This window comes from Dipteris shenzhenensis, chromosome 15 (assembly GCF_047967505.1).
Source record: "Dipteris shenzhenensis isolate YYH24624 ecotype China chromosome 15, Dip_SZ_1.0, whole genome shotgun sequence".
Lineage (NCBI taxonomy): Eukaryota > Viridiplantae > Streptophyta > Polypodiopsida > Gleicheniales > Dipteridaceae > Dipteris > Dipteris shenzhenensis.
Genome location: NC_141610.1, coordinates 27857144 through 27883957, shown reverse-complemented (window position 1 = coordinate 27883957; position 26814 = coordinate 27857144). Strand labels below are relative to the sequence as shown.

The 26814-nt window shown below is 43.8% G+C and overlaps 1 protein-coding gene across 1 annotated transcript in view; it reads left to right on the top strand.

The window, feature by feature from the left end:
• LOC147893623 (ABC transporter D family member 2, chloroplastic-like) overlaps positions 1-26814 on the top strand; it is a 122367-nt gene that overhangs the window by 50447 nt on the left and 45106 nt on the right. Inside the window, exon 10 of the mRNA XM_087386424.1 lies at positions 9220-9485. Coding sequence (XP_087242550.1) covers positions 9220-9485 — 266 coding nt within the window. The remainder of the gene's footprint in view (positions 1-9219; positions 9486-26814) is intronic.

Sequence of the window (26814 nt, the reverse complement as noted above, 5' to 3'; positions counted from 1 at the left end):
GCACAGCGACAGTTGAATGTGTTTGGCTGCGTCGTTTGTTTGTTGATCTTCATCTTTCATTGGAGGGTCCTTCTCCAATTCTCACTGATAGTCAAAGTGCTATAGCAATGGCAAAGAATCCTGTGTTTCATGCTCGCACGAAGCACATTGAGGTTCACTATCACTATGTCAGAGAGAAGTTGCATGCAGGAGAGATCAGTATGATCTATGCGTCAACACATGACAATGTTGCAGGCATCTTCACCAAAGCACTTCCACATGAAAAGTTTGAGGCATTTCGCAGTGCCCTGAACTTATCTCCTTTTGGTGATTGATCATTTCCTTGTACATGACATTGGCACTACAGGGGGGTGTTAGAATTATTATTATATTCTAGCAGTGACCAATGTAATGTAATAAGTAGGTTAGGGACACTTTTCCCTCTTTAGAGGTTTCCCCCCCTAACCACAATTGGTTCACTAACTACGGTTAGTGAAGGATAAGGTTTTGTCACTTAGACAAAACCTTTCCCTCTTCTTGTATTACTCACTTCATCTATTGCAAACTTACGTTCAATACTCTCTTGCTCTCTCACTCTTCTCTATCTCCATGAGTTTTGTCTTCTCAAACTACATACAATTAATACAATGTACCTCAATGGAAGGTGTAGCTAAGTTCTGTAATGAGATGTTAAAGTATTTTTTTGAATTGTGGTTATCTTAGTTTGGAAGAACAGTGAAAACTTGTTTCGAAGAAGTCTTTGTTACTTTGTTGCCTCTCTACCTGTGACTCATCTGAATAGAGCTTTTATGGCTGTGTGAGAGTCCATGGTTCGATCTCCAACACAATGACAATTGAAATCTTCTAAGTCTCTTTACCTGCTGGATAACTTAGTTTAAGATAAGCAGTGTCTCCTTCATCTTCAAATTCTGAGGCAGTTTTGACATCAGGGCTCTTAGTTTGGGAAGCACATGAATCTATTAGCCTCACTCTGCTCTTTGAATTAGTCATGGTGGGAAGGGGGCTGTGGGAATTTGAAAGAAGAATTCAAATGGTAGATAACATGATTGCCCCATTTCTCCTCATATATTTATTTTTAAAGACCTGATTTCCATTGTTCTCCCTATCAAATCTTGCCATCATATCATCTTTGTTCACCATTAGGATCAAGCCAAAAGCTCGTTGTTTCTTTCTTCCCAATTCATCATAGCCACACCTCCCTTGATCTCCTCCTCCGTATAAGGAAACATATGCAGACCCATCCTTGGAAAAACAACACTTAGAACTTGGTATGGGAATGCCAGGAGAAATTTGAGCATAGGCTCAAGGCCAATAGAGGGTCGGATACCATCCACCAGGACCACCTGAGCACTCATAGGGGGGGAAATGCACTTAGGTTGCCAGAGAGGGTGGAAGAAGAGGAACGATCTATCTCCGGTATATCAGAGGCTCCAGACTTGATGCAACAGATGTTCCAAAAGGATCCAGTACTACAGAATCTATGAGAGGAAGGAGACATCTACGGTCTTGAGGATCTGCTATCAGTAGGTAGGGAGACCTCTTAGGAACCATGCGATAATGCTGGGTTAGCAGCCTCTCCATAGAGGTTAAGATGCCAATCGCATCCTTATTAAGAGGGAATACTACCCTCTGGTGACACCTCTCAAACTAGATGAACAGGCAATTCATGCTACGGTTCATGATGAAAATTTCTACTTGCTGCACACACTAGGCCCATTGACACACTTTTTTTTTGTGAAGAAATCTTTTATTGCTGTAAAATAATTACATTCATAGTTACTTCGAAACTGAAGTAACTATTACTCAACTAGAGATCTCAGTATAAGCTGTATACACATCCTGATCAATCAAACGAGTCCGAACACAATCATAGAATGATTGCTGCAGAGATCGTTTGAAAAAAATAAAGGATGAAAAAAGGGGATCACCAAAGACTCTATGATTTCTGTCCATCCATAAAGTCCATAGTGCCCAGTAGCGTACCCATATAAAAAATAGACCAAAACCCTGTAAAACCAAACAACCAGAAAAGCCTACCAAAAGTAACAGTAGGAAATCTCGCTCGAAGCCTCTGTCAGATGAGAGCGATGAAGGTACAAGTATGTGGACAGAACCAAAAGATGTGTAGCACAGATTCAGTGGGGTGTAAGCATCTGTGACAAACAGCCGGAGCAATATGTTTGTGTGCAAGTAGCTGGCCAGATGGAAAAATGCCAAGCAGGACTCGCCAAAGAAAAAGCTGTTGTCGAAGAGGGACGTTGTAATGCCAAAGGAGACGCAACCTTTTTCTCCACCACTTTAGTGGGCGATCCATATGCCAAACAGTATTTGCTCTATCAGAAATCCAAGGCGGAAGTAATAGCACTTTATACAGTGATGGCACTGTGATATGTGAGAACTTCAAGGGATGGGCTGAAGAGTAAGAAGAGCGTAAAATCCAATCCTCAAGCCTATGCTGAAGTTCCATGCGAGGTACCGGCAAAAACGGTTGAAGCATTGCTGAAATCCGATGCCAGAGAGGACGATAATGAGCTCCCAAACCGTATTTGCTAGCAGCCATAGAAAAGGATAAAAGTGTGCCATCATCCTGAAGTACATCTGCCACAGATGCGATGCCTTTAAAGGAGAGAAAGTAAGAACGTCTTGGTTCTTGAATGGCCAAAGAAGGGTGGAATACTTTAGACCAATAAATATTCTCAGCCCTCAAGGAGTTTCCCGACAAAGAGTCTCGGCCATGCCATTTCAAGTGGGATAAGATATGTTTCCAATCAAGAAGCAGGCGAGAAACAAAAGGGCAGCCTCTGATCTTGCCTTGGATAGAGCCAAATATGAAATCCCACTGAGTTGGCTGCCAATGCCCAAATGCAGAAGTATGAATATGTAATAAGAGAGAGTGGATCATTAAGGCCCACGGCTGATCTCCTTGCATAAACTGCAACATCATTTTTCCTCTGTGAGCAAGTAAATGCATGTGAATATTGAGAATGTTCAGTCCCCCGTGCATCTTTGGAGAAGAGAGACGATGCATAGAGAGTAATCTGAGACTTTTCTTGCCATTTTTGGCACACCAGAAAATTTCCATGATAGCTGACATAAAGGAGTTCAGCTCTGCCTTAATGAGAGGCAGATAAAACTGTATGTATGCTATCAAAATGGATTGTGCGATTCGCAAATGAACATGTAGTGGCCAAGTTGCAAGCTTCCAATATTCAAGTTTTGCCCTCAACTTTGTCAACACCCAATCAGTTTGTTGGGAACGGGTGAGTTCCCAACCTAGAGGATAGCCGAGATGTCGAATAAATTGAGAAGCGGGGACAATTTCCCCAGGCCACAGAAGACTGTGCCATTCTTGTTCATGCAACGGCAACAATTTTGATTTCTGAAAATTGACCCGAAGACCTGCAGTCAAACATATGTAGAAAGAGCCTGCATAATCATGGACAGATCACTCCGAGTATTTTTCGGAGTAAAGAATGAATCATCAGCATATGCTTGAGCGATCATGCTGCAACTGCCAGTAATCTCCAAACCATGCAACTGGTCAGTGTCCAAAAGGTGGTCCAGATATTGAAGCATTGGATGAGTGGCTATTGCAAAAAGTAAAGCACTTAGAGGACATCCTTGCCTAACAGAACAGCCAAGAGTCCAGGATGTAGAAATATCCCCTGAAAGTATGCAGGCAGCTTTACTATCTCGATATAGCCAAGTGATAACTTGCTGCATTTTTGTGCCAAATCCCAATGCATGCATAGTCGATGAAATAAAATCCCATTTAACCGTATCAAAGGCTTTGGCAATATCAACTTGCAATAATAAAACATCTTGCTGCGTGTATTTGGCATATTCAATTCCAACATAGGCATTAGCAATGTTATCTGTGATATGCCTATGCGGGACAAAGCCATATTGGGCAGAATGCAACCCATCATGTAAAAACCCCTTTAGCCGATCGACAATCATTTTTGTAGTGACTTTGTAAATGACTGGCATAAGGGTGATAGGTCTCCAGTCTGCCAAAGATTCACAGATTTGTTTCTTTGGAAGGAGTTTAACAATACCTCTCTTCCATGCGTCTGGCATTTTCTGATTTTGCCATGCAGAATTCACCATATGCAGCAATGTATGCTTCAAAAGAGGCCAATATTCTAGAAAAAACTCAACCGTAAGACCATCCCATCCTGGAGATTTCCATCTGCCGCAAGATTTGATTGCAGCTGAAAGTTCCCTCTCAGTAGGTTCCTCCAATTCCAACGCTTGAGTAGTGGAAATAATAGGAGAAACATGCTGTAACAGCAAATTTCATGCAACCAAAGCTTGCTGTGAGGGAGGAACTGTAGAACCAAATTGCTGAGAGAAATGTTGCACACAAACAGAAGCAAGTTGTGACTGCGAGGTGGTCCATGATCCATCAGGCATAAGTACCCTTCAAATTTCTGTTTTTAATCTCCTCTGATGCAAGCTTTTGAAAAATTCTTTGGAAGAGCAGCCTTTATCTGTAAAGGCTCTTTGTCTGGCTCTAGTCTCCATTTGCCAACAAACGAGCCAGCCAGTGTGCGAGTCAACCAGTTGCCTATCTCTGCAGCAGGTGGCATCCGGCCAGGAAAAAATAAAATTACTTGCATTTTTAGCATATTCTCTGACGGGATCCACAATTTCATCTACTTCCACCATGAGGCCAACTGATGGAACCGAGTCTTTCCACTCTTTCCTGGTGTCTGCAAATCCTTCATGCATGACATCGTAGACCAGTTGGGCCTCAAGAGTATCATGTACCGGGTCATGCTGACCCTCAGCCTGCTTTTGCTTCTTGCAGTGAACTGAATGTTCCTTTTGAAATGTCTTTTCATAGGAATATTCAGCCATAGCTTTGTAAAAAATGGAACTCAGAAAGGAGATACCTGTAAAGTGGTGGTGGAGGAAAAAAACCAGTCCCAAAAAAAGCCCACAGAGAAGAGCAAAAGAGTATATTTGTAAGAAGAAAGAAGGGAAAGAGGGATGTAGAGGCCAAGATAGGATAGAAAACAGTTTTGTAGAGGAAAAAGAGAAAAAAACCAGCAAAAAACCCCAAATGAAATATATTTCAGAGGGAAATAGAAGATTTTGGCGATGGGAAAGGTGCAGCAGACCCAGAAGAAGAAGAAGAAGAAGAATATATTATCGTCCTCTGAAGACCAAAAATCGGCCTATGGGACCTGAGCAATACAAAATCCTCGTACACAAAGACTCCTCCCTTGGAGGGGAGGGTATTAAGAGAAACTACCTTTATGTCTTAGGTGAGTTCCTGTGCTTGAAAAGCTTATAGACAAACGTTCCTAAAGCTGGGGGTGACCCGCTATGTAGCATATCAGCCAGTCTGTTATGTCCCTCGAGAAGAGAGCTAAATGCTTTACCTCCTCTGGAGAGTAGTCCAAGTACCTCTCTACCTCCCATTTTTGGAACCATTTTTTTAAATCTAGTGCGCATCCAGAGACTGAAGAGGAGAGAAATGGGAGCGAAGGCCTTCAAGATCAGGGCATAGCTGTAGTCCGGATGCAAAACCTTGCGCAGAAAACAGACCAGGAACCAGAGATGATGTAGGAGCAACAGGCGAAAATGGCGGTACAGGCCGTACAGCTGTACGGAGGTCTGACAGTACGGCAGCTTATGTCTGCTCCAAAAGATCAAGCAGCGCAACAGGGTGCTGATGCTCACGGGCTGGTTACGGGATGCTTTAGAGCTGATCTGCAAGGGCTCTCTCTCACACACACACCACTCTCCATCTCCACTCCCTCACACACTCTCCATCTCCACTCTCTCACACACACACTCTCTCTCTCACTCTCTTTCACACACACACACACACTCTCCATCTCCACTCCCTCACACACTCTCCTACATTCTTCCAGCCAACCTGACACACACCCTAGCCTCTCCAACTAGCCAATTTAACCCTCTCATAGGGCATGGAGCTTGAAGGAGAAGGTCAAGGGGTGAATCTACTTCAACATTGTTTTGCGAGCATCGCAACTGTGAGCTGCAATGTGTTACACTTCATACATCCACTGTTTGTATACTTCTAGTTTCAGCAAGTTGTTTCCAGTTTTGGCTGAATAATATAGGTTGTATTGAACAAAGATCCTAAACCCATGCATTTGCCTTTCTTAAACAGTGAGTCCTCGCATTAGCTTTGCATAGGAAGATGGTGTGAGTACTCCACTATGTGAACTCAATCATGTAGAGCTCAAATTTGACACACTCATACTTTGATCGAACGGCCATTAGGAGCCTAGCTGTTGCTCCTTGAGTCTCTTTGTAGAAGCAACGCCTCGATGAAATGCTTGTACCTCCTCGTATAGAGGCTGGCATTTCTCAATGTAGTGCTGCATTGCTTTCCCTCAAAGGCATCACCCATCCAAGGTGCCTAGCTATGTGATGGGTAGGTGTTCTCCAAATTTCATATTTGTGTAATAAGCTCCATGACCTCCTCATCCTGGTATACAGGTAGTGTGAGATCTTCACTCCTTGTTGCAAATTTCTCTATTGTGGGTGATCCAGGCACGGGACTATGCGGGTGTGATCATACATCCTCGTACCAGCAAAGATCTGTGCTGTACCTTCTCTGTGCATGGCTCAGTCCCTATCCTCTCTAGGAGATTGCCTTGTCTACATTGTCCAAAAAAGTAGAGGTTGCGCTACAAGCTGGTGAACTCCGATTCTGCCCTTAGATTTCTACCTCTGATGGAGAAAATTAATTGCTCCCAATAATCTCTCTTGGCACAAAAGGATGCCCTTGCAAGTTGTCTTTTGCAAAGTCTAGGTTGTTGAAGTTTCTTTCGTCAATCCAAAATCTACGTTATGTAAACAATCTGTGACCTAATGCCAAATTGGTCCCCTGTATTATCTACAAGCTGGAGTATACACATTTAAGATGTTAATCATGAGGTCTCCAATTCACGATTTGATCCACACTACATGCTCACTGTGTCGTGAATGTACACAGCCGAAAACATGAAGCATGGGTATCTATTGGGCTACCAGGTAGGGATCATTGTAGTGCTTGATGAGAGTCAATCTCTACAGTTTTTGCCTTGTACAGTCATGGAATTTGTGCACGTGCCTGCTGATTATAGTCAAACTTACCCAGAGAATAGGGTGTTTTTTTTTGGTGAGGGGGTTGCAAAAAAGTGGACTAATATTAAGTAAAACCAAATACATGGAAATAAGAATCCAGTGGAAAAAAAAATGAAGTAGAGAAAAGGTGAGGTTGTCATAACCAATTTGGAGAGTGGATGTGCCATGAGGGCTTGTAGCAATGTAAACACCATGGTCCCACTCTCTCATTAAGGCCACTCTCTTGGCTTAAGCCTTGGACCTTGCTCCAAGGGGCCATCATGCTAGATCAATAAGAGTGAAGGATAAGATGGTTGTGAATAGTACCGTCTTGGAATTCGTTGGCTGTACATATGAGTTTGCTACAAAGGATTTTGCAAGAGGTGAGGCGGGCGAATAATCCAAGTTAGTGCAATATCACCGACTCCAACACCACATTATAATTGTTGAGAAACCAAGAAGCAATTGGGAATACAAAAAACCCTCATTCGAGTTCTAAGTCTTTGTGAGTTCATTCTTGTGCAAAGTCTTTTAAATGAGATTGCATTACATCGATGACTCCTTTGGTTCAAGATTCTTCCATTTTTCTCTATTCTTCTGCCCAATGGGAGATCTAGCTAGTGTTACGGTGAATTTTAGCTTATGAAAAAAGGTGTTTTAGTGTGTGAAGTTGTAACCTCTCTTTGCTACTGACTCTAGAGAAAGAAGGGAAACTTCGTGAGCTTCAAGATGTGAGAGATCCTGAAGATTGGAGGTGTTTAGGAGGAGTTGTGTAATTAAATATCCGATGGTCACAATACTTTGCATGCACGTCAATCCCACCTATCTTGAGACATGTGCAAAGTACCTTAGCCCATTGGATATCTGTTGGGAGTTGTTAAAATTGGTGAAGGGTTAAGGTATAATGTAAATAAGGGAAGAAAGAACGATTTAGGGGATGAGGTGGCGGGAGAGAGTTCGAGGAAAGGTGAAGGAAAGAGAAGGAACGTGATGTACAATGGGTTGGAGAAGCTTGTAGGAAAGAAATTTTGCAGATCAGCAGTGACTATCCATCCCTTGATTAATAGGCACAGCCTTCCCTCAAAAGTCAGTAACATCACAGTGTTCTATGCCACTTGGGCTGCAGACCTGCTCCATAATGGCGTGGAAAACATTAACAAAATGAAATATACTAACCATGCCAATACAACCTGCTTGAGTAACACTTCCAAGCAAGGTGTGTGCTGCTCCACCATAGCAGCTTGCGAGATTGGCTCTTAAAAGGTTGAGGCAAATTACTGAGCTAGCCTAAAACTTAAATTATTTGATGCTGTGGGATCCATCTGAACGCAACATTTTGTCCCCATGCAGGGGCCTCTTATGAAAATTCTTAGGAACAAAGGTTATTATAAAATTGTAGCATGGATCTGCCCTTAAAGCCCTCTGAGAAAAGTGCCCTTCTAAAGAAGAGAAAGTCCAGATTGCCGTCTCGGTGGGGAGGTCATGAAAGCAAAAGCATGCACATTGGAAGAATTGAACTAGCAATGCAAAGCATAGGGAGTCCAAGTAGAAATATACTCCTTTATGAGACTACCTTCGAGAAAATGTTAGAGAAATGGTCATGGAGCTGATAGGCAGTATTTGGAAATTCCTACTCTAGATTTAGAGAAGGGCACTGAATGAGAAGATACTTGGCTAGGTCAAAACCGGGCGACATGTAGAAGCCGACATTCTGAAACCCATCCAGACTACTTAAGCTTATTATCAGAATGAGAAGGTAGTAGAGAAACTTCAACAATGGAAGGCTAGAATGTCCAAGATTCCTTATAGAAGAGAAACAAAATAAAACGTGTCACAAGAAGTAAGGGAAGCACTTGTTCTCGAAGGGAAACTTTAAACCTTTCTATAAAGAAGTCTAGGGTCAAGTGTTTTAAACGTGTCATAAGATAAACTGTGCAAGAAGGTGATTGATCTCATAAAGGGTGGGAAACTATATGTTTGCTTCATTTCACTTCATCTTTTCTTTACCTAGTACAAGTTACAACTATTCAGTAGAGGGCTCTTTCCTTCTTGTTAGCTCACTGTCTAAAGGTTCTATCTTGCGCTATTTGTTATACTTCTTTCCATGTATATTAATGTGCGATGTTGCAGGTTCTTGGCCCTTACCTCGCAAAATGGGCCAGCATTCTTCCAGTCTCCGGGATAAACCATCTGATGAGCATCTCATGCAGGCATTGAAAATGGTAAACCTGTGTCATTTGTTGGATCGATGTGAAGGTCTGGATTCTCAGGTTGAATGGGCCAGTGTACTGTCTCTTGGTGAACAACAGAGGCTCGCATTTGCTCGGCTTTTATTGGCAAGACCGATATTAGCTCTTATGGATGAATCCACAAGTGCATTGGATGAAGAAAACGAGGTATGTTGTCTCAACGCTAATACTCTTACCAAAGTCTTATCTGGCTCAGCCTCTGCACCAGGTTCTAACACATGGAATTTTTCATTACTTAGATTCAGCATGCCCTTTGATATTTTATGATAACGAGTTGTCTGCACTGGCATGTCACCCTTGTTTCGGCTAGAGGACCTTATTCTAGATGCTAATGAAGATGTGATATAGTCACCAGTAATTGCAATCTCTATGTGTGATTCTTCTTGACAGAGTTCTTTGTTTCCTTGTCATTAGATTGAAAAACATTTGCAGGTGCCAAATGAGATATTTGAGGCAGCTCAAAAACTATATCTTCATACTTTCATGTTTGGCATTCATATAAACATTCTTGCCTCTTGTCTTTGTATGCTAACTATCTTGTTTCAAAGGGATCACCTGCTTTGTGAGTAGGCTAAGATTACATTAGATGCCAACTCTATATCAAATAACTTTCTCATTGAAGAGAAAAGTCTGAGAGAAAGGGTCTGAGGGCATTGCTCGTTTTGGTCCAGTGAATAGCAGAACAATGGAACTTTCTGGGATTTCTATCCCAAAAAGGTCCTTTGAAAGCTGGTAGATTGCATCTGCAAACCAAAGATGACAACTGCAATTCTCCCCGCAGATAAGTTGTGGATAGTAGCTGTCTGGGTTGGTTGATTCCAAGGATTGCTGCCAGCTCCATGTCAAGCTTTTTATCGCATGTGCATGTTATCATCTCAACGCCTAGTCTTAGAACATATTCCATAAGGAATGTTAGACTAAGTAGTCAAGGCATACAATGCTAGAAAAGGAAATCCCACCAGAGGGTATCCGTAGTTGGAAGACTGATAGATGAGCCTAGGAATTAGACGCGGAAGTGTTTCACTATGGAATCAAACTTGTTAACATGTGTGTACTTCACAACCATTGATTGTGTGCAAGCCAGAATAGACAATGCATCCAAGACAAATATATAATCAACACTTATATATTTCCGTCCATCCACAAACTGGACACCTCCGATCTTACCAGAATGTCCTCCTACTATATGCTTGGCACCTCTAGAGCTCTGAGCCCGCATGCTCCTCTGAGCTTATGTGGACTCTCCGTCCAAAGATCCTTTCCACCTTGCTGCCCGGGTAGTCAGCCTTGTAGGTTTGCTTCACCTCCTGGACGTAGGCCCAAGGAAGCCCTCCTGCTGCTTGTTCCCGCTCCTGAATCGGCTGCTCCAAGGATGGTGAATGGAGACCCAAATGGCCCCCTTATATAGGGTACAAGGCCCTCACAAATCCACCAACCCCCCAAGGTCATTTGGCCGACCCAGGGGTCGGCCTACAGATGACTGGAGGGGGAGGGCTATAAATGTCCTCCTGGGTCCTTGTTTGCAGGTTGTTTCTGCCCCACCTGGGACATGGCAACAGCCAGTGGCCCAGGCTGATCCAGCCCACAGTAGGGACTGTTTTCTGCCCCATATCCTGCCATATCTCCCACAAACAGTGTGCCTTCTTCCAGCCTCTGTTCCACACCATTCCAGACTCTGGAACTGCTCTAGGGATGCCCGTATGGCTTGCTGTACTGTCTGGAACCTTGCTGATGTGAGTGCCCTGTCCACGCGGTCTTTGCTTGCTGGAAAACCTGCCCAGATCTGCCCTTTGCATGTGTGGACAGCCTTTACCAGATCTGCCCTCCATGGTGTCTCCTCTGCCAGGGATCTGTGTGTGTGTGTGTGTGTGTGTGATATACAATCCCGCCCTGTTTCCCTCCATGGAGGACCAGTTCAAAAGTTACTCTCGCAAGGATTCGTCCCGGGACTCCAAAAGACAGCAACTTGATTTCTCTACTGCAGATTCTGTAGACGCTCACTATGTTTTTGACATGCTTAAAGATGAATTTCATCACAGCCGGAAGGAGTGGGCCAAACCTCCCCTGGCCATCAAGTATAAGTTGAAGCTGCCTTCATTGGTTGCTCCTCTTCGAAAGTTCTCTCAGCAAGCAGTCATCATTTTCTTCCCAGGAAAGTTACCTTCAGCAAATGATGTGGCCCAGTGGGTTCAGGCATTGTTGGGAGGCTGCTTTGTTGAAGGAGTATACTTTGCTTCCAGAGGTTTTTATGAAGTGCATTTTTTGGATGCCTCATATCGTCAGCAGATATTGGAGATGTCGCCTCTATTCTATGGCAGACAAATGGTGCATGTCATGCCATGGTCGCCAAACAAGGATTACCACAACCTCATTCGACATCATCGCCCCGTATGGGTTGAGGTAGTGGATTTTCCGGACTATATGAGGGCTGAGTTACCAAGTTTAGTAGCTACTTTGGGGCAAGTTGTATGCCCACCCCGTCCTTCGGGTAATCGCAATTGCTTTTGCGTTCTTTGGGATACAGATCACCCAACCCCTCCTTCTATTGCGGTAGAAGTGGAGGATGTTCCCCTCGGTGAAAAATATTTTGATTTGAAATGGGGAGTCTTTGCAGGTGCTTGTTCTTTGCAGGTGCTTGTTTCACATGCCATAAGTTTGGCCACTTAGCCTCACAGTGTCCTGCAGTCCTGCATCAGCTCCCACCTACAGCTATTGCTCCAGAAAATACTCCCCCCCCAACTTATGGCCCGGGGCCTAAGGCTATGCCTACCAAACTGGGTGATGTGGCATCTAAATCTGTCCCTTCCAAAGAAAATGTGGTTCAGGTTTCAGCCAAGCAAAAGGATAAGGGCAAGGGCAAAATTTCAGAATCTCATGCCTCTCCCCAGGGTGCCTGGCAGCAACCCGAAAAGGTATTCGCTCTCAAACCACGTCCGTTACAATCTCGCCATTGGGATGCTTTAACTTCTACCCCTGGTCAGACCTCTACCCCTGCTGACAGCCTCACTTCCCAATTGTGGGTTGATGTGCTAAAAAAGGGCATCCCTGTATGCGACAATGATGAGGATCATAGAGCTAATGATCCAGGAGGCCAGGTGGATGTTGATGTCATGGTTGAGGCCTGACAGCTTATACTTTACTCTGCTTTTGGTTTGACTATACATATCTTCTATGTCTACTTCAATTACTTGCATCACATACAACGTTCAGGGTCTTTGCAATGTCAATAAGTGGAGACTTTTCTGGCATTATGTACATAGAATGCATCCCGATGTGATCTCTTTACAGGAACACAACCAACACTTCTTGGCTGGTCAGCAAGGCCACTATGCTGGTTATGATATTTTTTATGCTGGTACAATGCACTTTTCGGGGGTCTGCATGCTGGTAAAACATGATATGCAGCCCACGGTTGCTTACAATGATCCTTAGGGTCGATGGATGGTAATCAGGTGCACCTGGCAGGCTGATCTCTATGAAATAGCATCTGTTTATGCCTCACAAACTTCTGCGACTAGAGCTCAAATGTGGGTCTCCCTCAAACAATATCCATGGCTGTCCAATGCTTTTTTGTGTGGAGACTTTAACAACTCACCTGCCACTCAAGACAATACCACTCATCATTCTCACATGATCCCCACTGAGCTTCGACATTGGGAAGATATGCTCTCATCCCTGCATGCAGAAGATCTATGGCTCTCAACAAGGGACAGAGATATGGGTTATACATATCATCACAATGCCTTTACTCATTACTGGGCTCGACTTGACAGATGGTATTTGCTGCATGCTCAGCAGTATGCTGATTTTACATGTACACTATGGGTTGATCATTCCCTCTTGCTATCTGATCATTTTCCAGTATGCTTGACATTATCTATAGCACGTCTGACATATGATATGCCTTTTTTTGGTCGTCGACTGCTCCATGTTAACAGTGCTTATTTGCTTCATCAGCAATTTCAGAACATGGTGAGAGTGGCTGTCCGTCCCCTCCTCTTACATGCTCAGGAGGACATGGATTTTGCTTGGGTCAGTCTTGCTCATCGCTTGCAGGCTGTTATTCAAGATTATGGACAGAGCTACATGGGTAACCTCAGGCTCAAGCTGAAATGGGCTCAATCTCACAAGCAGCAAATGGATGCAATCAGTTCTCATAGACAGCTTACCTCTTCTGAACAGGATTCTTGTGCTTATGCGGTTCATATTATTCACCAAAATGATCTTCGCAAATTAAAGAAGTCGCAAATCCGAGCTCGCATGAAACCCCTTTTGCGGATAGGCGAAAGGAGGATATTTGCAGGATCAAGAAAGATGATGGCACCTGGACCACTTCCAAATCAGAATTGGAATTGCAATGTTCTAGTCATTTCCAGCATCTCCTTTCTCTTCAACCTGATCATTTGATGCAAGTGAATGCAGCTAGGTCTCAATTTCTTATGCATGTCCAGCCCATATTGTCTCGGGAACAGGCTCATGCATTGGAGCAGCCTTTTATGCTTAGTGAACTGGATGATGCTTTGAGTCATCTACGCAAAAGCAGCTCTCCTGGTTGGGATGGATTGACTGTCGAATTTTTCCGTGCATTTTGGGGTGATCTCAAGAACACTCTTCTTCTAATGATCAATCATGCTTGGGCAGAAAAATCTCTTCCTCCATCCTGGAAACATGGCCTAGTCAAATTGATTCCCAAAAAAAGGTTGTGTGAGACGATGGCTGATTGGCGGCCTATATCTCTCATGCCTGTTATTTACAAACTCATCGCTAAAATGATTGTCCTCAGGCTTCGCTTCCTTTTGCAAGCAGGACTTCATCCTAGGCAGTATGGGTTTGTCCCCAGAAGGCAGATCACTGACAATATCTCCAATGCTTTGCTTGCGATTGAGTATGCCAAATATTCTAAACAAGATGTTCTCATTCTGCAAGTAGACATTGCGAAAGCATTTGATACTGTCCATTGGGATTTTATTTCTCAGACTATGCATAAATTGGGATTTGGCCCTCGGCTCGTCCATATTATCTACTGGCTCTATTCTCATGCCACGGCGCAGTGCCTGCTTGGTGGTGGATTGTCAAGAACCTGGACTATGACCCGCTCAGTGAGACAGGGTTGCCCTCTTAGTTCCTTACTGTATGCCATTGCTACCCATCCGTTACTGTTGCATATGGACTATCTTGCAGACACAGGACAGCTTCATGGCTTGCAAATTCCAGGGGCACAGTCATTTCTTGCACAGGCATATGTTGATGATTCATACTTTATGCCCTGGAATTCTCAAAGTGACCTTTCTCATTTGATGCATGCACTGAATGACTTTGGTATAGCTGCTGGACTGCATATCAATTTTCAGAAATCAAAACTTCTAGCTTTGAAAGAAGCTGATTGGCATGCACTTCTCTGGCCAGGCCACATTATCTCTTCCCATACTATTGTGAAGCATCTAGGCTACCCCATTGGCTGGAATATTACCCCGCAACACCAGCTCAAATGGGTGCTTCAAAAGATCAACAAGAAGCTGGAATACTGGCATTTGTCCACTTGGCCTCTACATGTTCGACTTCGGATAGTACAGTCCATCATTATGGCATATGTGCAATTCTATTTACCTCTTCTTCCCTGGTCTTTTAAGCAGTTGGCTTCCTATATGTCACAGGCTATGGAGATATTTTGGAAAAGCAAATCTCATAAAAAGGCTTTGCGGCTACTACCAATGCAGTCTATTTGTTCACCCAAGACTCATGGGGGGCTGAATATTCTCAATCTCCAGGTTCATGTGTTGGCAAGAAAGAGCACTATGATTGCTGATTTTTTTCAGCAAAAACAGCCATGGGCTATTATGTTAGCAGCTATGTGTGGAAACACGACGTCCCATGCATATGGGCATTGGATTACAGATCACTGGGAAGCAGTCATGACCACATTTCAGGGGAAAATTCCTGGTTACCCTGTTTCTACTGCTTTTATTCATGATTGCAAGAGAATTCTCTCATATGCTAAATGGACAGGTGCTTCCTCTCGTCATGGTAATTCTTTTCGCTTGGAAAGCATCCATTGGAGCAAGGTGTTTGAATCGCCTCTCGCTTTACAGGCACCTATTAAAGCATACAATCTCATGAAATTGGGCATAAGATTTGTTGGCGATGTTGTGGATCAACAAGGTTATATGCTTTCATTTCCACAAGCTTGCAAGACATTCTCCTTGGGTCTGCATCATAGGTCCATTTGGAAAATACTTTCAACTATGTTGCAGCCATTTGTTCCGGTTCCTCCACTGTTTGTACAGGACAGATTACTGGACTGGAATTTGACTTCCTTACCTCCTGCTACCCATACGCTTTCAATGCATAATCTGACCTCCTCGAAGGTCTACAGATTTCTTCTTCCACCGCCATGGATTGACAAGCATGCCAATACTCTTTGGAACTTGGATAGGCCTTTATCTTGGTGGCAATCACGACTCATGAAAATCTGGAAAGCCAAATTGCCATTAAAACAAAGGCTTTTCTTTTGGAGATGTATAGTGGGAGCTTTTTCCATTGGGGTGAAATTGGCAGCACGCCGCATTGCTTCCCCTTCCTGCCCCCGTTCCTCTCATCACCGCGAGACAGTTCCTCACCTATTATGGTCTTGCCCACACTCTCGCATATTGATCACTGATGTTTCCCATTTGCGGCGGCTTCGGTTTCTCTCTATCAGATTTGGGAAACTCTTCTGGATGTTTGGATGCCTCTCATCTCAGATGTCTCCATTCCTCTTCTTCTTTCACTGGACTCGCTTTTGGGTACTATGGACCATTTGGACACAGAGACTGCATTCCAGGATGGGTCAACAGTTTCCTCAGGCATATATTTTCTTCAGAATGTCCCTCAAGCAATCCTTATATGATAGTTTTGTTGCAAGGGACTTGGATGCTACTAGCCTTGAAGTGTTCTCTCACTGTTTTTGAGTTCTTCCATTGGGCTCTCCTTTGGAGTCTAATGTCATGTACATTGATTTTATGTTAATATAGTAATGTGCTTTCACCAAAAAAAAAAAAAATGTGTGTGTGTGTGTGTTTAGTGTGGTGGTGTGTGTGTGTGTGAGGATCTCCTTGATAGCAAGCATCATAGATAGATTGCCGTAGGGAGAGTCTGAAATATTCATAAGATTGCAAGGAGATCTTCCTCAGTCATGCCTGGAAATAGTTTTTCTTTGCTTTTGATTTCCTGTTGAGGCTCTCTGCTTTTTTGAGACCCTCATGTAAATTTTGCTGATAATATGATCATGGATTTACCAAAAAAAAAAAAAAAAAAAAAAAAGTGTGTGTGTGTGAGGTGTGTGTGTGTGTGTGGTGGTGTGTGTGTGTGTGAGAGAGGAGGAGTGGAGACAAGAGGGTCTGCCCGCCTGCTGTACAACCTCCCCAGGACCTCGTACAGGATCGCGACCCGTCCGTACAGACGTACGGACGCCGTACGATCACTGCACCGCCGTACGATTTCTTCGTCCCCTCCCTGCGCAGTCCTCAACATCTCCGTCCCTTTTCCATCGTCACCTCCGTACCTCTTCTAAAACTTCCCTTGTATGTCCGTACCCTCCAGCCCCCTTCCGTACAGCCTAGCATTTCTGCCTACTCTTTCCCTCTCGTACAATTTCTGCTTGCCCCCACAGCATCCCCCTACCGTTTAGCCTGTTCCGTACACCTGTACGATCCGTACAGACCGTACAATCTGTACTCTCACCTTTACTTTGTCCGTACTCTCTGCCCGTACATACCCCTCCGTACAGCTCTGTTTTTTCTGCAATTCCATTAATCTTACCCTGTTCCCCTCCATGGAAGACCAGCTTAAAAGCTACTCCCGCAAGGACTCGACCCGGGACTCTAAAAGACAGCAGGTTGATTTCTCTTCTGCAGCCTCCGTGGATGCTCACTATGTCTTCGACATGCTTAAAGATGAATTCCATCACAGTCGAAAGGAGTGGGCCAAACCTCCCCCTGCTCTCAAATATAAGTTAAAGCTGCCCTCCTTGGTCGCTCCTCTTCGAAAGTTCTCTCAGCAAGCAGTTATCATTTTCTTCCCAGGAAAGCTACCTTCAGCAAATGATGTGGCTCAATGGGTTCAGGCTTTGTTGGGAGGTTGCTTTGTTGAAGGTGTATACTTTGCCTCTCGAGGTTTTTATGAAGTGCACTTCTTGGATGCCTCATATCGTCAGCAGATATTGGAGATGTCACCTCTTTTCTATGGCAGACAAATGGTGTATGTCATGCCATGGTCGCCAAATAAGGATTATCACAGTCTCATTCGACATCACTGCCCTGTATGGGTTGAGGTAGTGGATTTTCTAGATTATATGAGGGCTGAGTTACCAAGTTTAGCAGCTACTTTGGGGCAAGTTGTATGCCCACCCCGTCCTTCGGGCAATCGAAATCGGTTTTGTATTCTTTGGGATACAGATCACCCGACCCCTCCTTCCATTGCGGTAGAAGTGGAGGACGTTCCCCTGGGTGAAAAATATTTTGACTTGAAATGGGGAGTATTTGCAGGTGCTTGTTTTACATGTCATAAGTTTGGCCACCTGGCCTCATAGTGTCCGGCAGCCCTGCATCAGCTCCCACCCATAGCCATTGCTCCAGAAAATACCTCCCCCCCCACTTATGGCCCGGGGCCTAAGGCTATGCCAACCAAGCCGGGTGATGTGGCATCTAAATCAGTCCCTCCCAAAGAAAATGTGGTTCAGGTTTCAGCCAAGCAAAAAGATAAAGGAAAGGCCAAAATTTCAGAATCTCATGCCTCCTCCCAGGGTGCCTGGCAGCAACCCAAAAAGGTATTTGCGCTCAAACCACGACCGTTACAATCTCGTCATTGGGATGCCTCAACTTCCATCCCTGGTCAGACCTCTACCCCAGCTGATAGCCTCGCTTCTCAACTGTGGGTTGATGTGTTAAAGAGGGGCATCCCCGTATGTGACAATGATGAGGATTCTAGAGCCAATGATCCAGGAGGCCAGGTGGATGTTGACGCCATGGCTGAGGCCTGAGAGCTTATACCTTTGCTATGCTTTTTGGTTTGACTGTACATATCTCTCATGTCAACTTCAATTACTTGCATTACATACAATGTTCAAGGTCTTTGCAATGTCAATAAGTGGAGACTTTTCTGGCATTATGTACATAGAATGCACCCCGATGTAATTTCTTTACAGGAACACAACCAACACTTCTTGGCTGGCCAGCAAGGTCACTATGCTGGTTATGACATTTTTTATGCTGGTACAATGCACTTTTCGGGAGTCTGCATGTTGGTGAAACATGATATGCAGCCCACGCTTGCTTACAATGACCCCCAGGGTCGATGGATGGTGATCAAATGCACTTGTCATGCTGATCTCTATGAAATAGCATCTGTCTATGCCTCTCAAACCTCAGCGACAAGAGCTTGAATGTGGGCCTCCCTCAAACAATATTCATGGCTGTCCAATGCCTTTTTGTGTGGAGACTTTAACAACTCGCCTGCCACTCAAGACAATACCACTCATCGTTCTCATATGATCCCCACTGAGCTTCAACATTGGGAAGATATGCTTTCTTTCTTGCATGCAGAAGATCTATGGCTCTCAACAAGGGACAGAGATATGGGTTATACATACCATCACAATGCCCTTACTCATTACTGGGCTCGACTTGACAGATGGTATCTGTTGCACGCCCAGCAGTATGCCAATTTTACATGTGCATTATGGGTTGATCATTCCCTCTTGCTATCTGATCACTTCCCAGTATGCTTGACTTTATCTATGGCAAGTTTGATAGATGATATGCCTTTTTTTGGTCGTCGCCTACTTCATGTTAATAGTGCTTATCTGCTTCATCAACAATTTCAAAACATGGTGAAAGCGGCTGTCCGCCCCCTCCTCTCACATGCTGAGGAGGATATGGATTTTGCTTGGATCAGCCTTGGTCATTGCTTACAGGCTGTTATTCAAGACTATGGACGGAGTTACATGGGAGACCTCAGGCTCAAGCTGAAATGGGCTCAATCTCACAAGCAACAAATGGATATAATCAGCTCTTATAGGCAGCTCACCTCCTCTGAACAGGATTCTTGTGCTTATGCTGCTCACATCATCCATCAAAATGATCTTCGTGAATTAAAGAAGTGGCAAATCCGAGCTCGCATGAAACCTCTTTTGGACAAGGGCTGCTCCTCCAAAGCTTTCTTTAAAAGCCTACATGCAGATAGGCGAAAGGAGGATATTTGCAGGATCAGGAAAGATGATGGCACTTGGACTACCTCCAAATCAAAATTGGAATTGCAATGCTCCAGTCACTTCCATCATCTCTTTTCTCCTCAGATTGATCATTCCGTGCAAGTGAATGCAGCCAGGTTTCAATTCCTTACGCATGTTCAGCCCATATTGTCTCGGGAACAGGCTCATGCATTGGAGCAGCCCTTTAAGCTTACTGAACTGGATGATGCTTTGAGTCATTTACGTAAAGGCAGCTCTCCTGGTTGGGATGGATTGACCGTTGAATTCTTCCGTGCATTTTGGGGTGATCTCAAACACACACTTCTTCTTATGATCAATCATGCTTGGGCAGAACAATCTCTTCCCCCTTCTTGGAAACATGGCCTTGTCAAGTTGATGCCCAAAAAAAGACTATCTGAGACAATGGCTGATTGGCGGCCCATATCTCTTATGCCAGTCATTTACAAACTCATTGCCAAAATGATTGTCCTCAGGGTTTGATTCATTTTGCATGCAGGACTTCATCCCAGGCAGTATGGGTTTGTTCCCAGAAGGCAGATTACTGACAATATCTCTAACGCTTTGCTTGCAATTGAGTATGCTAAATACTCCAAACAAGATGTTCTCATCCTGCAAGTAGATATTGCGAAAGCATTTGATACTGTCCATTGGGATTTTATCTCTCAGACTATGCATAAATTGGGGTTTGGCCCGCGGCTGGTTCACATTATTTACTGGCTCTACTCTCATGCCACTGCGCAATGTTTGCTTGCTGGTGGGTTGTCAAGAACCTGGACTATGACCCGCTCAGTGAGACAGGGTTGCCCCCCTAGTTCGCTATTGTATGCCATTGCTACCCACCCGTTATTGTTGCATATGGATCATCTTGCAGATACAGGGCAGCTTCATGGCTTGCAAATTCCAGGGGCACAGCCATTTCTTGCACAGGCATATGCTGATGACTCATATTTCATGCCCAAGAATTCTCAAAGTGACCTATCTCATTTGATGCATACTTTGAACAATTTTGGCATAGCTGCTGGACTGCATATTAACTTTCAGAAATCAAATCTTCTAGCTTTGAAAGAAGCTGCTTGGCATGCACTTCTCTGGCCCGGTCACATTATTTCTTCCCATACTATTGTGAGGCACTTAGGGTATCCCATTGGCTGGAATATTACCCCGCAACAACAGCTCAAATGGGTGCTTCAAAAGATCAACAAGAAGCTGGAATATTGGCATCTATCCACTTGGCCTCTACACGTTCGACTTCGGATAGTCTGGCATATGTGCAATTTTATTTGCCTCTTCTTTCCTGGTCTCATAAGCATTTGGCTTCCTATATGTCCCAGGCCATGGAGATATTTTGGAAAAGCAAATCTCACAAAAAGGCTTTGCGGCTACTTCCAATGCAGTCTGTTTGTTCACCTAAGACTCATGGGGGGCTGAATATTCTCAATCTTCAGTTTCATATGTTGGCAAGAAAGAGTACTATGATTGCTGATTTTTTTCAGCAAAAACAGCCATGGGCCACAATGTTAGTAGCCATGTGTGGAAACATGACGTCCCACACATATGGGCATTGGATTACGGATCACTGGGAAGCAATCATGACCACATTTCAGGGGAAAATTCCTGGTTGTCCTCTTTCTACTGCTTTCATTCATGATTGGAAGAGAATTCTCTCTTATGCTAAATGGACAGGTGTTTCTTCTCATCATGGCAATTCGTTTCGCTTGGAAAGCATCCATTGGATCAAGGTGTTTGAATCGCCCCTCGCTTTACAGGCACCTATTAAAATGAAATTGGGCATAAGATCGGTTGGAGATGTAGTGGATCAACAAGGTTACATGCTGTCATTTCCACAAGCTTGCAGGACATTCCCTCTACATCATAGATCCATTTGGAGAATACTTACAACTATGTTGCAGCCATTTGCTCCTGTTCCTCCGTTGTTTGCACAGGACAGATTATTGGACTGGAATCTGATCTCTCCATCACCTGCTATCTGTTCCCTTTGAATGCGCAATTTGACCTCCTCGACGGTCTACAGATTTCTTCTTCCATCGCCATGGATTGATAAGCATGCCAACACTCTTTGGAATTTGGATAGGCCTTTATCCTAGTGGCAATCACGACTCAAGAAATTTTGGAAAGCCAAATTACCATTGAAACATAGGCTTTTCTTCTGGAGATGTATAGTGGGAGCTTTTTCCATTGGGGTGAAATTGGCAGCACGTCGCATTGCTTCCCCTTCCTGCCCCCGTTGCTCTCATCACCGTGAGACAGTTCCTCATCTATTATGGTCTTGCTCGCATTCCCGGATATTGATCACTCATGTCTCTCATTTGCTGCGGCTTCGGTTTCCCTCCATCAGACTCGGGAAACTCTTCTGGATGTTTGGATGCTTCTCATCTCAGATGTCTCCATTACTCCTTTTCTTTCACTGGACTCGCTTTTGGGTACTATGGACCATTTGGACACAGAGATTGCATTCTAGGATGGGACAACAGTTTCCTCAGGCATATGCTTTCTTCAGAATGTCCCTCAAGCAATCTCTATATGATAGTTATGCTGCGAGGGACTTGGATGCTACTAGCCTTGAAGTGTTTTCTGACTGTTTTTGAGTTCATAATATAGTTACTAGTTTTACAAAAAAAAAAAAGTGTGTGTGTGTGTGTGTGAACAACAGCCATGGACTTGTATGATAGCATCCATGTGTGTCAACATGAGGACATCTGCTTATGGCCATTGGACTACTGATCATTGGGAGGTTGTCATTGGGAGATTTGTAGGGAAGATTCCTGGCTGCCCTTTCTCTACTGCTCTGATACTGGACTGGAAACAAGTACTTTCTAAGGTCAAATGGACTCCTGATAATCGCTCGGGGACAAACTCAATGAGGAAAGAAAGTATTCATTGGAGTGCCATCTTTGACATTCCACTTGCTTTACAGGAACCTGTTCGGGCATATAATCTCATGAAATTGGGAATTAGATACATCAATGATGTGGTAGATGATCAGGGCTATGTCTTATCTTTTCCTCAGGCCACTGCCTCTTATGCATTGGGAATGCATCATAGGTTGATATGGAAGAAAATTGCTGATCTCTTACATCCTTTTCTACCTATTCCTCCTGTGGCTGATACAGACAGGCTTATGGATTGGCAATTGCACCCCTCTGCTACATGCTCTCATCCTATTCCTCTGCCTGTTTTGACCTCCATCAAAGCCTACAAGCTTCTTCAGCCTGCCCCATGGATTCATCAATATGCTAATACTCTGTGGCATATCAGGCAGCCCCTTTCATGGTGGCGGAAGAATCTCCAAATATTATGGAGGTGTAAAATGCCTTTGAAACAAAGACTTTTTCTTTGGAGATGCATGACCGGCGCATTGTCAGTGGGAATCACACTTGCCAAACGCCACATTGCACCATCCACATGCTTATGGTGTCAGGCTCCATCAGAGACTGTCCCTCATTTGCTTTGGCACTGCCCGTCTTCTCGGAACCTCCTTGGGAAAATTTCAGATCATCTTCGCCTCCGTTTTCCGAGTCACAGATTTGGGAAACATTTTTGGTTATTTGGTAGATTTAGGAGGTCTTTATCTCAATACTCACTATTTCTCTCATGGGTGAGATATTGGGCTCTTTGGACAATTTGGGATGAGCATAATTTGGCATACTTGGGCCGCCAGATTCACAAGTCATATGAATCTTTCAGAGCCTCATTGCGGCAATCTTTATATGATGCCTGCCATGAGGGTTATATACATGCTTCTTGCATAGAGCTTTTCTTTTTATGCTTCTGATCTTTGGGATACTCTCCATTTTGGAGACTTCCCTTTTTGTAAAGTTATGAGAATATAAATACAATGCACTGGATTTTACAAAAAAAAAAGTGTGTGTGTGTGTGTCTTGTCATTGGGAGATTTGTAGGGAAGATACCTGGCTGTTCTTTCTCTAATGCTCTGATACTTGACTGGAAACAAGTCCTTTCTAAGATCAAATGGGCTCCTGACAATTGCTCGGGGACAAACTCAATGAGGAAAGAAAGTATTCATTGGAGTGCCATTTTTGACATTCCACTTGCTTTATAGGAACCTGTTCGGGCATCTCATGAAATTGGGAATTAGATATATACATGATGTGGTAGATAATCAGGGCTATGTCTTATCCTTTCCTCAGGCCACTGCTTCCTATGCATTGGGAATGCACCATAGGTTGATATGGAAGAAAATTGCTAATTTGTTACATCCCTTTCTACCTGTTCCCCCTGTGGCTGACACAGACAGGCTTATGGATTGGCAATTGCAACCCTCTACTACATGCTCTCATCCTGTTCCTCTGCCTGCCCTGACCTCCATCAAAGCCTACAGGCTTCTTCAGCCTGCTCCATGGATTTAGCAATATGCTAATACTTTGTGGCATATCAGGAAGCCCCTCTCATGGTGGCGGAAGAATCTCCGGATATTATGGAAGTGTAAAATGCCTTTGAAACGACGACTTTTTCTTTGGAGATGCATGACAGGCACATTGTCAGTGGGAGTCACACTTGCCAAACGTCGCATTGCACCATCCACATGTTTAAGATGTCAGGCTCCTTCAGAGACTGTCCCTCATTTGCTTTGGCACTGCCCGTGTTCCAGGAACCTCCTAGGGAGAATTTCAGATCATCTTCGGCTCCGTTTCCCAAGTTACAGATTTGGAAAACATTTTTGGCTATTTGGCAGATTTATGAGGTCTTTGTCTCAATACTCACTATTTCTTTCTTGGGTGAGATTTTGGGCTCTTTGGACAATCTGGAGTGAGCATAATTTGGCATATTTAGGTCGGCAGATTCACAAGTCATATGAATCTTTCGGAGCCTCATTGCGGCAATCCTTATATGATGCCTACCATGAGGGTGATATAAATGCTTCTTGCATAGAGCTTTTCTTTTTATGTTTCTGATCTTTGGGATACTCTCCTTTTTGGAGACTTCCCATCTTGTAAATTTATGAGCATATAAATACAGCACTGGATATTACTATAAAAAAAAAGTATGTGTGTGTGTGTGTGTGTGTGGATCAAACTGACTGATAATGATCAGAGGAAATTGCACAAATGGCAGATTAGAGCAAGAATGAAGCCCCTCATGGATAAGGCTGCTCGTCAAAAGCCTTCTTCCAGGGCCTGCATGCTACTCGAAAGAAAAACTCATGTCTAAGGGTAAGGAAGCTAGATGGCTCTTGGACGCACTCTTTCTCTGATCTCCAAGATGAATGCCAAAATTATTTCCAGAAATTGTTCTCTGCTCCTGGTTCCCCATCAAATCAATTGACTCATGCCAGGACTGAATTTCTTCAATATGTTTCTGAGATAGTGGAAATGGATGATGCTCTTACATTGGAGAGCCCTTTTACTGACACACAACTTGATAATGCATTGTCCCACCTCAGCAAATACAAGTCCCCTGGCTGGGATGGCCTTACGGTGGAATTTTATATTTTTTTTTGGGATGATTTGAAAGATGTCGTTTTGCAAATGATCAATTTTGCCTGGCAAGAAAATCACTTGCCGCACCTTTGGAAGCATGGCGTAATCAAACTTGTGGCCAAAAAACATCTGTGTGACCATATGTCAGAGTGGAGGCCTATTACTTTGATGCCTGTAGTTTATAAACTCATTGCCAAAATGATTGTGTATAGGCTTCACGGGATACTGAATGCGGGCCTTCATCCTCATCAGTATGGGTTTGTGCCGCGAAGACAAATCCATGACAATATCTCCAATGCATTGACTGCAATTGAATATGCTAAGTACTTGCATCAAGATGTACTCATATTGCAGGTAGATATTGCTAAGGCATTTGACATTGTTCAATGGGATTTTCTCTCTCAAATCATGACAAAGTTGGGCTTTGGTCCCGAGATAGCAAATGCAATTTATTGGCTTTATTCAGGCTCTACTTCTCAGTGCATCCTTGGGGGTCATCTATCTCGGTCATGGACATTGGGTAGATCAGTTAGACAGGGCTGCCCTCTTAGTGCTCTCTTCTATGCCATTGCGACCCATCCCCTCTTGATGTATCTTGATCATCTTACAAACACAGGACAGATGACTGGTCTTAAAATCCCTGGGGCTGCATCTTTTTTGGCACAAGCATATGCTGATGATTCCTTCTTTATGCCCCAGAATTCTCCCTGGGAAGTTCACATGCTTATGACCACACTATCATTGTATGGATTGGCAGCAGGATTGCATGTCAATTTTGACAAATCTAAATTGCTTCCTCTGAAACAATGTGACTGGCATTCTATTCTCTGGCCAGGTCAGGTGGTGCATTCCAAAGATGTAGTCAGGCATTTGGGATATCCTATAGGATGGCATATCACCAGGCAGCAACAGTTAAAATGGATCTTCCAAAGACTTCAATATAAACTGGAATATTGGAAAATTTCTACTTGGCCACTTCATGTCAGGCTCAGAATAGAGTCCATTGTTATGTCCTATGTCCAATTCTTTTTGCCTTTGCTACATTGGTCCTCCAGAGATATTTCAGCCTTTATGTCTCAAGCTATGGAGCTGTTATGGAGGAAAAAGACTGCTGTGAAAGCATTGAGACTGATGAAGATGGAAATGGTGTGCTCTCCTAGGATGCATGGTGGACTTAATGTTTTCAATATAAGATATCATGTACTTGCAAGGAAGGCGGCTATGCTCCATACTTTTTTCCGTCAACAACAGCCATGGACTTGTATGATAGTATGATAGTATCCATGTGTGTCAACATGAGGACATTTGCTTATGGCCGTTGGACTACTGATCATTGGGAGGTTGTCATTGGGAGATTTGTAGGGAAGATACCTGGCTGTCCTTTCTCTACTGCTCTGATATTTGACTGGAAACAAGTACTCTCTAAGGTCAAATGGGCTCCAGATAATTGCTTGGGGACGAACTCAATGAGGCAAGAAAGTATTCATTGGAGTGCCATCGTTTACATACCACTTGCTTTACAGGAACCTGTTCGGGCATATAATCTCATGAAATTGGGAACTAGATACATAACTGATGTGGTAGATGATCTGGGCTATGTCTTATCTTTCCTCAGGCCACTGCTTCCTATGCATTGGGAATGCATCATAGGTCGATATGGAAGAAAATTGCTGATTTGTTACATCCTCTTCTACCTGTTCCTCCTGTGGCTGGCACAGACAGGCTTATGGATTGGCAATTGCAACCCTCTACTACATGCTCTCATCCTGTT